At 40.4% G+C, this 12062-nt stretch overlaps 1 protein-coding gene across 1 annotated transcript in view; it reads left to right on the top strand.

The window, feature by feature from the left end:
• The first annotated feature begins 7468 nt into the window (after window positions 1–7468).
• LOC107097788 (mothers against decapentaplegic homolog 3) overlaps window positions 7469–12062 on the top strand; it is a 30628-nt gene continuing 26034 nt past the window's right edge. The window contains exon 1 of the mRNA XM_015395078.1: window positions 7469–8206. Coding sequence (XP_015250564.1) covers window positions 8004–8206 — 203 coding nt within the window. The 5' untranslated portion in view covers window positions 7469–8003. The remainder of the gene's footprint in view (window positions 8207–12062) is intronic.

Here is a 12062-nt window from a genome sequence, read left to right on the forward strand (position 1 = left end):
TTAGGGTTGGGGTCAGGGTTAGGGTTAATTCTATGTTAAATTCTATGTTATTGAATGGTGCGTAAGATGCGCATGCGCAAGGATATCTTGTCTCGAGGCAAGACATAAAAATACGACGAAATACGACGAAAAAAACGTCCAAAACATTAGAAATTACGGTGCATAACTTTTCGTACGATTTCATACGAACTCATAATGAGAATACACTGCAAAGGGTGCTGGTGCATCTCCAACTGTCAATGGGGGAGAAGAAGGGTACCAGTCCATTGCAGGGCAACACAGAGACAAACAGGACAAACAACCCCTCACACTCACACCTAAGAAGAATTTACAGAAGCCAATTAACCCGACATGTTTTTGGACTGTGGGAGGAGGCCAGAATACCCATAGAGAACCCACGCATGCTCAGAGAGAACATGCAAACTTCATGCAGAAAGACCCTGAGCCCAGAATTGAACCTGGAACCTTCTTGCTGAGAAGCTTGAACAAGGAATCATCTTTGTTGTATAATTAAATATCTAGGATCTTAGTCTTTCTGTCATAAACCATAAATCTTGACCAATTCAAATGCGGTAATTTCTGTTTTACTTATTTAGCACCAACTCACATCACATGTAATTTCAAGAGGCTTTGTAGAGACAATTCGATCAAATTATGCAGAAAGTTGAAAATTTTCTGAGTCAAACCAGCTAACTTCTGTCATGATCGGTTTAAGGAATCTGACCCACATGCAGAGAAACCACGCAGAGAACATGGGGAAAAGTTGAATAGGTTAATTTGATGTAATGTATACAGAAGTACAGTAGGATCTGGAACTCAGTGGACTGGTGAACCGGAACTGGAAAGTCTGAAGGGTAGATCAAGTTCAGAGATCAGTTCAGGGACCGTAGGAAATTTGACTGCGGCTTGAATAATCCTGGAGAGGGACTCAAGTTTGAGGGGGCTCTTGTCAATCCTTGAATCCAGTCTGTGTGGGTTTATCCAGAGAAGGGGGAACGGACAGGTAGACATACGTTGGACCCAGAGGAGTAATGGAGCGGACTGTCACTTGGATTTCTGATGGGAACTTGAACGGATCAGGTGGAGGTTTTCCCCTGCTCAGTGTATTCTCGGTAATTCCTTCCAGGGGGAAAAGGTCCAGGCATTCAGTTTTCACAGGAAGGCTTCCTGTCAAAGAGCAAAGAAAAGAAAAAAACACATAAGACTCAGCGAAACAAAGCTAGATTTGACTCTGCTAATCTCAACTTAGCTAGAGTACCTAAAACAGGCAAACACTCTGGCGTCGAGGTAGTGACAGCCCGCTGCTCAAATACTCCTCAGTGATGATCCAGTGAGCAGTAGGTGTGCAGGAGGGCCAACGAGGACAGGGCACCACCTGCTGGTGGAGAGAGGGAAACACAAAAAACAACCCACACAAACTGGATTCCTACGAACTGCATTCATTCATTGACTTTACAGGATTCATCCCCCCCGGATGAGCATGTAGTAAACCTTTGCTAGCATTTTGTCCTTGACTCTGCAGCAATCCCCCACAACATAGGTTTGTATGCATGTAATGTAGAATGACTAAAGTAGTGCCTGTGATTACTGGGGACGAGACTACAATTTGTCCATCATCATCTGCTCCTAACATCATTCATATAGAAAATAGTAAGACACTTGAACCCCTTGGCTTGACACACAGATTGGGAACTAAAGACAGAAAAGAATAGGCCTAGCTGTTGTGTAACTAAGTGGTCACTAAACTAGTTTGCTTTTGAGAGATGTCTGCTTGTCAGAAACCTTTAAATGCTCTGCTGTGCCAACTAAAAAGTTTATACTTCTAGTGAGTTGTTGTAGTTGTTGAACTTAGGTGTAGTCTGTTTATCGATATTCTCATATGACTTCCTACACAGTGCAAGGGTACTGAGATGACACAGACTTTTATGCCTGCAACAGGAAATTGTGCTTTCTCAGGGATAAAACAGCCATCTTCTGCAGTGACTTGTGACTCAGAGGTAGATCATACTTCAGAGTGCTGAAAGAAAAACTGCAGTTTCTGTAATCAGTCATAACAGGAACATGAGGTTATCACTGGGATTATCTTTTCATGTGGTGAGTCAACGCCCTGAAGGTGAGATAAAGAAAGGGTATGTTTTTCACTTTAGCATATTAAACTCAGTTTAGCCATAAGTGGTAAAACCAATCCCCTGCGTGTGCTATGAGTCATGTGTTTGCTCCACTCATGTTAGCTCGTGGAGAAGTAGAGAAGTAGCACGAGCCGGCCAACACACTGGTGATGTGCAAGAAACACATGACTTTGTTGTTTTGGATGCTTTTAACAGAGCTCATACTAACTTCTCCTCTTTCTCAAAAGGGAAATCCTCAGAAACTGTAACAGATATAAGATGTCTTACATTCCTTTTTTTTTCTTTTTTTTTTTTCTTTTGTTGGGCTGAGCAGCGGGTAGCACTGCTACTTGCCAACAAGAAGGTTCCGTGTTTAATTCCCTGCCCGGGGTCTTTCCGTATGTAGTTTGCATGTTCTCCTTGAGCATGTGTGGGTTCTCTCCGGGTACTCCAGCTTCCTCCCACAGTCCAAAAAACATCACTGTTAGGTTAATTGGCTTCTCCAAATTCTCCTTCGGTGTGAGTGTGTGCGTGAATGGTTGTTTGTCCTGATTGTCTCTGTGTTGCCCTGCAATGGACCTGCGACCTGTCCAGGGTGTACCCCACCTCTCGCCTGTAGACAGCTGAAGATAAGCACCAGCACCTCTCGCAACCACAGCAGGGATAAATATGACTGTATTTGATTCTTTGTTGGGTGGTTAGATTCGAAAGAAATATCCTGTGACTCCCCTTTGTTGTGTAGTGCACTTCTTTTTTTTTGCTTTATTCCCTTGCTTCAGTCCACTTGCTGTCATAGCATAATTTTTCTTTTGCAGCATTTTTCTGCTGCACGTTTTTATGAGGTTGAGTTTCTGAGTCTGCGTCGTTTGAATGTTAGCAGTGCCTTATATAGTTTGCAGTGTTTTACAGGTTTGCACCTGTTCCCCACTGTACAGAACACATATAGCTGACTATTAAAATGTGGACACAAAAAGGTGTTAAATAAACATACAGAGAGACATCCAAAGCATTTGCAACAGTCTGAGGGCCACAGTTCCCAACACTCTGCTAACAATTTCATTATTTCCTACAGCTAACCTGCAAATACAATGAATTACAAAAACACTTAGATTTTTTTCTTTTGGTCACATTACAACCAAAACCGTTTACCGGTAATTATGATTTTTTTTTTAAAGGCAATGCAGGTTTGGGTCACACTAATTTCTTTTAACACAAGTCCCTCATTTCCATTCAGTTTATTTATGTAGTTAAATTATAAGGCTAAAAATATTAATTAAAGATTTCCCACAAAGGTTTAGCTAGAAAATGTTATCTATCTTTCTTAAAGCTTCTGTCTTGCAACCCCATGTGTTTGTCTAGATATATGAATAAAACAGGTGATTATTGCCACCTGTAGAGCACAACCATACACATTTAACATTTCTGCAGCCCCTTCTGTGTCTCTCTTGACTAAAAGCCTGCCTCACCTGTGTCTCTCTTGCTTTATTTTCTGTCTTTCGATGATTCTGGAGCTTTTTCTACATCACTGTAATGCTATGAAATTGTTTTACACTAATCTCCTAACTGATACATTTGAAACATGGGATCCATATCGATTGTAATCAGTCCAACAACTAATTCTGCAGCTGAAGGATGCAACAACAGAAGAGTGAATGCTGGGTGTGACCTTAAGTAGAATGTGCTGTTTTTAAGGTGTGCTCTCTTTTACAAGCTGGTTATTGCATTTTTTATTTTTTATTTTTTTTAGAAGTGGGGTTTTTAAAACAAGAGAATATTACCCAAAAAGCTTCCATCATTTTTATATCTGCAAGATGGTGAATAACTTCAGTAGTTCTCCCATTCTTAGGACTTGTGCAGGTTGCCTATGTTGATCTAGCCGGATGACAGGCAATTAGACTGAGAAGAAGAATTGCTGTCTTCCTGTTATTCATAGCGCACAGAGTTGTGCAACGGTTTGGAGTTTCAAAAGGTTTTTCAATGAGGACTTGAACCAAGAGTGGTTTCCTTTGCTCAAGTGGATTATCACTGACGCTTTTCCCAGAATGATAAGAAATTGAGGGAAAAAGTGTGTTTGTAAAAGAAGTGCAAACACAATTCGAGAAGATTGAGGAAGGGGGGAAATACAAAGAAGTGAAGTGAAAGAGGAGGGGCACACTGAAAGTGGAGGAGTGTGTATGGTTTTGTGTATTTTGTGTGTGTGTGAAGGATGGTTATGATGTTGAGCCTTTAGTACACCGTGTACTCCAACTTTGCTGGAGGAGCTTTTATAAGCTGTTGAGTGATTGATGTATGTCTCTGCAAGACAACACTGTGTACTGTTATTTAAGCAGCTCTGTAAAAACACTTTTACACTGTGACAGCAGCAGGAATTCCAATACACAAAACAAGATATGCACATTATCATATCTGCAGGTAGTTGACAATGAGCTACTAACATAGTGTGAATATTACTTTTTATCTACATTTAAAGAGGCTTGCAGTTTATATTTCAAAACTTTCAAAACAGACATTTTGTTCAATTAAAATCTCTTTTTTGTAAGTGATATAATGCTAATCTGTTAAGCATTATGTATTTCAATTTAACACCTTTTTAAATCTTTGTATGCATTTTTATTTCTGTTAAAGAGGCATTTTGTACATTTTTACAGAAAAATAAATTTAAAATAGCCTTTATATTTAACCTTTTGCAGCTAAAACATTGTTAACTGACAACTCAGTAGTTCAGCGCTGACGCATCTATAAGCTTAAAGGTATAGTGGAGGATGTTATTTTTTTCTGGGTAGATCATCTAAATAAGTGGTCCTCCTAATTGTCAATCATTCTGGTAATATGTTTACGTAAGGCCGTCCTACATGCTCGTCTCTATTTTCTCTTATGATGAGTCTGACAAAGTGGGAAAATTGCAAACCTTCTTTTAGAAAGTAAGCTTGTATGAGTGATGCAAACAGCAACTTTTAAACAGAGCGGGCACGAGAAGAAATGGGTTTGTGCATGCCCTCGCACACATTTTATAGGCGTTCCCTGTTGGAAGCATGTACAGGGTTGTACATGCGCATTTTGGAGAGGGCGGGTCTTTTCAAAAATTAGCAAAAATCTTCCAATATACATTGAAGTATACTATTTTCCAGAATTAACTTAGGGTCGGAAGTTCACGCACATCCATGTTAAATGGGTCAGACCTAGCATACAAATTAAGCATTATATTCAAGATGAATTTTGGGGATACTCTGAGTCCGGCATTTAGCTCGACTTTGACACCAATGGCAACTCCACATAATTTAAAAAAAATAGGAAAAAAACTTGTTCAGTGAACTGTGTTGAGCCACAAGTAGCAGCATCATTAGAAAACTCGTAATGCCTCTTCTATGTTTAATATCACTGTCAAATTATTGCCAAATAATGAAACTATTTTGTTTTTTATTTAGTTCTCAGGATAGCTTTCACTATACCTGTAGACTTTATATTCAAATATATGTATAATCTTTATGAACATTAACTATTTTTTCATTGGTCAAACACTGATCATCTGCTTCTGACTGCCAGACACCCAGAGATTCTGTCCCTTAGTATGTTTCTTTTCCACTGGGACACCAGCTGACACGAGACACACACACACACACACTCTGCCCTTAGTCCCCTGAGGTTGAGGTCTGCACAATGTCATTATCATCCAATGGATCGTGCATGGTCACTGCCCATTCAGCTCTGCTGACGTGCCTTTTGTGCTCTGCAATTCTTCTCACTGCAGCCCTCTCCCACCTCCACCAAAATCCCCTTCTTAAACTATGTCCTACTAACACCCCCACCCCACGCCGCCAATCCACTGCAGCACATATGTATTCCCTTCCCCCAATCCAGCACCCCTAGGTCCGCCCTGCCTTGCTCCACACTTTTCCAAAACAAACCAGCTGTCCTGGTCGGTTGCGCCCCCCGGGGGAGTAAACAGGTGTCGAGAGGGCCACAGGGCCTTAACATATGACACATGACAACACGCTGCTCTAGCCTTCTCCTTCAACCTGCCGACACACACAGGCCAATGACACGAGAGAGGCTGGGATTTTACTGCAGGGGATTAGATGATTTGTATGGAAAATAAGTCTGATGCTAAATTCACACTGTCTGTTGCATGGAGGTTAAGTGAAAAGAAATGTCTTTCATAATGCTTTTAAGGTGTTTGAATGTTGAAAGGTGTAAATTATTAATGTTGGCACTCATTGTAAAAATATATAGTACAGGGTTACCAGATGAAAGGAGTGGCATCTGTCCTTGTGGCCCTGAAATATTTTTAGCACAAACTACACTATGTATTGTGTGTGTGAGGGGTGTGTGTGTGTGTGTGTGTGGTGGGGGTGTATGGGTGTTAGAGTTATGCTCCAGAATGCACATACCTGCCATTCTGGGTTAAAGTGGAAGGTTTATCTGATATCTGATGGTCACATCCACCCTTTGTGATTCTGCAACTGCCTGATTAGACTTAAGGATGAGGATATGCGGAGTGAGCGGCACTTTTACAACTTTTTAACTCTTTCAAAAGGTAACTAAAATTACTACACTGGCACTAAAGGGTAGCTTTTGAAGTGTAGAGAACAAAAGCTGTTCCTTACCCAACAATCCCACTATCACCCTCTCCGTGGTGAACCCATTGCTCCTGCTGCACTCTATTGTACATCTGGCACTTGACTTCTTGACACTGCCTTTGCATGTGTCCCTGCAAGAGGGGGTGCTTATGCATATAAGAGTGTGTGTGTGTGTGTACATCTGCCTCTGCTATAGCTGTAATTTAGAGGCTGAACCAAGTTATAAACTAAATTGCCACCTTGTTGAAGTAGAAGATTCTCTGTTTGTACATTCAGCAAGCCAAGACAAGTCTGTGTGTCATCTTCTGCTTATGTGCATTGACTTTTATCAACTTCAAATCTTACAGCAGCTATTTTTTTTTCACCCACCCTGAGACAAACAACCTTTAAGAAATTACTAGAAAGTATTTTGGAGGAAATGTAGACACAGATCCAAGTGTGTTTATGTAATAAACATTGTTTTATTATGCAATATCTTCTGGATTGTCTAAATTCTGATTTTTTTTTTTTTTTTGTCTCTAGGTGTCCTATAGTCTCCAAAAGAAAATAAATATTCAAGAGAATTGTTTCTTTATGCTGAAAGCAATAAACTGTTTACTCAGTGTTACATAAGTAATTCCAGTAGGTGAGTGATTGTGACCGCTAATTTAGTCAGCCCTACGGACGTTCATCAGTATGGGGAGAAAAGGCAGGGATTGTGCAACATCAGCACAGCCCATTTGGCCAGCTGCTGCTCAGACTGGGCTGCCGCAGGTCTGCTGTGTTCAGTCTGAAGTCTGAATGGAGACTCTCAGCAGCGGCTCCCGTATTTGCATTTGATGCAGACTTCAGTCGCGCGACCGCAACACCGCGGAGGCTTCTGAACTTCACAAAACTTTGCCGTTAGCAGAGCTAACCATTTGCGGATAACTGAGTGCTTAGAGCACTGCATTGATTTTTGGTACTCGGATTTAAAAGCCGGGTTTAGACAATTTTTTAGTTCGGAATTGCTTAAAAAGCGCAGCGACGAGCGAGTCCAGACGGACTACTTTCTGTGGCGTAGCAGCATAAACTCCAAGGAGCAACAGACTACCGGTGCGCAGTCGGCTGTTCAGCTCGATTCAAGGCGAAGGAGAGCGCCGAAAACGGGGGAGTTTAAACCAAGAGATGCGCTACAGTGGCGTTTAATAAACACAAAGACCCATTTTGGGGGGGCGTTATTTGTTTGTTTTTTATTTTCTGTTGAATAAAACCCCAATATATGCAGCTTGGACCCTCTTAGGGGTGCTATTTCTGGGGACTTTTTCGACACTGGACAGACTTGACCGAACTCTGAAAGATGTCAATTCTGCCTTTCACTCCCCCCATCGTTAAAAGACTTCTGGGCTGGAAGAAGGGAGAGCAGAACGGCCAGGAGGAGAAATGGTGCGAGAAAGCGGTTAAAAGTCTCGTGAAGAAGCTGAAGAAAACTGGGCAGCTAGATGAACTGGAGAAAGCCATCACCACGCAGAATATCAACACAAAATGCATCACTATACCGAGGTAAGGGGCTTTTTCCGGACCCAGAGGATGTGTGGGGACCGTAAAGTTAGCAAGTCGGCTTTTAACGTTTAATTACAGCCTCGTTACAGCAAAATAACCCCCTTTCTCTTAAGTTTGAGCGACCGGTTCCACTTTAAACAACAATATGTGTGAGGGAAGTTGAGCTCACCAACTCCTTTCAAACTCTGATTTCCTTTACGTTTAATAAACATCAACATGGAGGCTGCGCTGAAGCTAGCTACGGTGTGTGCAAACCAACTGGACTCTTGTGTGGGTTTAAAGCACGTTATATATTCATTAAAAGCTTTATCTGACGGACGAAATCGTGCTACAAACACACGTTTTAGTCAGTGCATAACTAGCCAATGGGACACATGCAATGCATAAGCAGTAATGTAGTCCCAGTTATATAACTTGGCCTTAATCTGGGACGCTTTCTACCGTTGTTAAGTGCGTAGGCGAGCCTGTTGAGAGGTTTTTTTCAGCTTCTCCCTGCAGCTATTTGCCTGTCAATACATCATTTATAATAAACAATAAAGTTAAATTACTGGCTCAGTAGTCATGGTTCACCCAAAGTAACAAAACAACAACAGAACATAATGAAATTGCATAAAGTATATATATTTTCCTAATATTTTTGGAGATTATAGGAAGTAGGCCACATAAACTGGAATTAGTGTAATTTTAGGGATAACTCCTGTTATTTTAGATGGTAATATAAATGATAAGGGAAAAAAATCTCCCATTATTCATCAGTCTTTTGAGCTTAAATAATCTCTGCTTATAGTCTTCAGCCTCACAAACACTGTAATTAAAAGTACCTGTTACCAGTCGAGCTTAGTTGACTGAATAACTCCTATTGTGCTATCAGGCCTTTGGGTTTACAGGTCAATCTTTTATTTTTTTTTCATTATGAAGAGGTTTCTAGTTAAATAGCTACATGATCATATCGCTGATCCCTGTAGTAATAATATAATTGAACTTTATTGATCTCACATTGGAGAAATTTACCTCTGCATTTAACCCATCCCCTTGGGGAGCAGTGGGCTGCCATTGTACAGGGTCCGGGGAGCAGTAGGGGGTTAAGGGTCTTGCTTAGGAACCCAGAGTGGAGGGAGTGGGATTCAAACCGGATACTTGCAACCTTCACAGAGCACAAATGCACTGCACTAACCACTAGGTCAACACTCCCCTTATTAGCAACAAATAGTGAAAACAAAATTTTATGCTAATTATGGTCATACTGTGGCCTGTTATTAATTACAAATTAGGCCCACGTGTAAATAGGTAAACATAAGTCTTATCCAGTTCAGTTTTAATAATTTTTCCACTATCAATATTCAATTTAATTCAGTTTATTTATATAGCGCCAATTCACAACACATCATCTCAAGACACTTTACAATTCATCAGATCATACAGTCAAATTGATTAAAAGTTTTCTATCTAAGAAAAACCCGTTGATTGCATCGACCTAATTGACTCAAAGGCAATCACACTGAGCATGTTTATAGCGACAGTGGAGAAGAAAAACTCCCTTTTAACAGATAGAAACCTCCAGCAGAACCAGGTTCAGTGTGAGCGGCCATCTGCCGAGGAGGACTGAGGTTCAAATAGACAGAAGCAGAGGTAAAACGCCAAAAGCAACTGTAAAAGACGGCCCATCCATGAAACACATAGTCAGGCAGATGAGCTTCGAGCCAGCTCCCATGTCAGAGGATGAAGAGAGCACATCCAGCCAGTCACAGTCAGAGAAACAGGACTACACTGAAAAACAGGCCGATCTCCAACATCTGTAAACAAAGGTGTCGATGGAAGCAGCACAGCTGATATTTCTCTCCAGGATGGGGTCAGAGCCAAACAGGAACAGATGAGGCGATACTACTATGAGAAAAAGCAGAGACTGTCATATGTCACAGGTTTTTCTTCCTTAATAATACTTAGAAAGGGAAGGTTTGTATTGGAATCTGTTAACCAATGTCAGAAATAATTTTGTTATCATTTTTCTAAATCAAACATCCATACACACAAAGCAGTATTTAAAACTATTTGATTTTACTTTGCTTCAGGCGGTTTGAATACATTACACTGAGCTGCATTTGATATCAGATGGCACTAAATCTGCTTAAAGTGGTAGAAATGTTAGTCAAACTGCAGCTCTAGTCTAAAGCTTTCTAGAGATTGGTGTTTTGTTCAAGGTCTCCAAACAGCTATTTCTAAATATTGAAATGAATGTAATGTAAATGTCGTAATCATAACTCCCATCTAGAGAATCTCCCTTGGATGGTTTGGCTATTCCTCAGAGATTTAATAACATGTGGTGTCAGGTGAAATATGAACCTGCATAATTGGGCACTCCCAGATTTTCGGCTGCCACAGTTTGCATACGACAGCTACCAGGAATCCGTGCCAGTGTCCAGAGCTTACCCTCCTCGAAAAGTTAAATAACGTTCCTAACGTTCCAAACGTTTCCCACTGCTAATGCGGAGAGGAAGAGGCAGAGTGCATTAAGATGACCTCAGATCAGAGCCGGCTGTCAGTGTGGCCCAACAGGGTCCCTGGAGAACTGCTGTTTCTATTAATTCCCCAAGCTCTGGCATGCTGACAGCAGCTGCCTGCGTGTTCAGGCCTGTCCACAGGGAGGTCAGCTCCTATATCTCTGACACACGAACTCTGTGATGAGGCTCAATGCTTGGTGATGGTTCTCAGTGATGCTGAGTGCGGAAGTAAGCCAGCGCTGCTTATCGATTGGATCGATGGCTGGATCAAGTTGTGGAATAGCAGAGCATGTCATGTATCATATAACATCTTGCAGAATATGAGGGTGAACTTGTGGTGGCAAGTATGCCGAGTATTGTTGAAAGGATGAACACAATCTTTAGATTTTTAATAAATTAAATGTCTTTGACCAAGAACTGTAGTATCATAATTTTGTTAACAAATCATAATGAAGGCCTTTATTGAGGTCAGTGAGGCTAATGTATATCCTAATGATATTTAATTTACAGATAAAGCCTTGATGATGTGAAAAAATGTCTACATCCTCGTTTTTAACCAAGTAATTCAAAGTGTGCAGGAAGGCTGCTTTTCTTTTTTCTTTTGTTTTTTACTGGGATTGAAAAAAAAAACAACTTCTTAAGATGTAGTAGGGAAACAAGTGAAAGCTGATGTTATATACGATGTTTAATTGTTAGTTAGGGCTGATTGATAAATCGATTTCATTGTGTAATTGTATTTTCTGTTTATGAAGATCTGGAATTTTTTTCCACCAATGCATTCCTTAAGCTTCCATAGTTATCGACATAAATTCCTCACTTATTGTTCTTAGATGTGTTCTCATAACTGCTGTGATACTCCACACATAATATGGGTTATATTTCACTGTTTGTTTTGAATCATGATTGTTTTACAAGTCTGTTTCACATCTTGAATTTAGTTGCCCTTTAAATTAAGGTCACAAAGGCAAGTTTTTTAAAGTAATGTATGTCATTGCAACATATATTTTTTTGTTTTAATAAAACATGAGAGAGAAAACAAAACTGATTATTTGGTAGGAGAAAATGGGATTGATTTTTAAGCCATATAACCTAGCCCAAGTGTTAGTCATTCAGTGTCAGGTATTATAAACACTCTTTGAAATCACCGCGTTAACCCAGTGCGGCCCTCTACAACACCGCTGGTCAGACGTACATCTACTCTTGTGCTCACCACTCTCCCTCCTGCTCTATTCCGTTTCTCCTTTTTTAAATTCTCTCTTCCTTAAAGCTATATATATATCTATGAGTAACCAATATTGGTATGTAAACTATCTCAGTCCTTATGAATCTTCTGGATTAGTTTTAATAGTTATGACTAA

The sequence above is a fragment of the Cyprinodon variegatus genome, unplaced genomic scaffold (assembly GCF_000732505.1).
Source record: "Cyprinodon variegatus isolate N-32 unplaced genomic scaffold, C_variegatus-1.0 Scaffold724, whole genome shotgun sequence".
NCBI classification, from domain to species: Eukaryota; Metazoa; Chordata; class Actinopteri; order Cyprinodontiformes; family Cyprinodontidae; genus Cyprinodon; species Cyprinodon variegatus.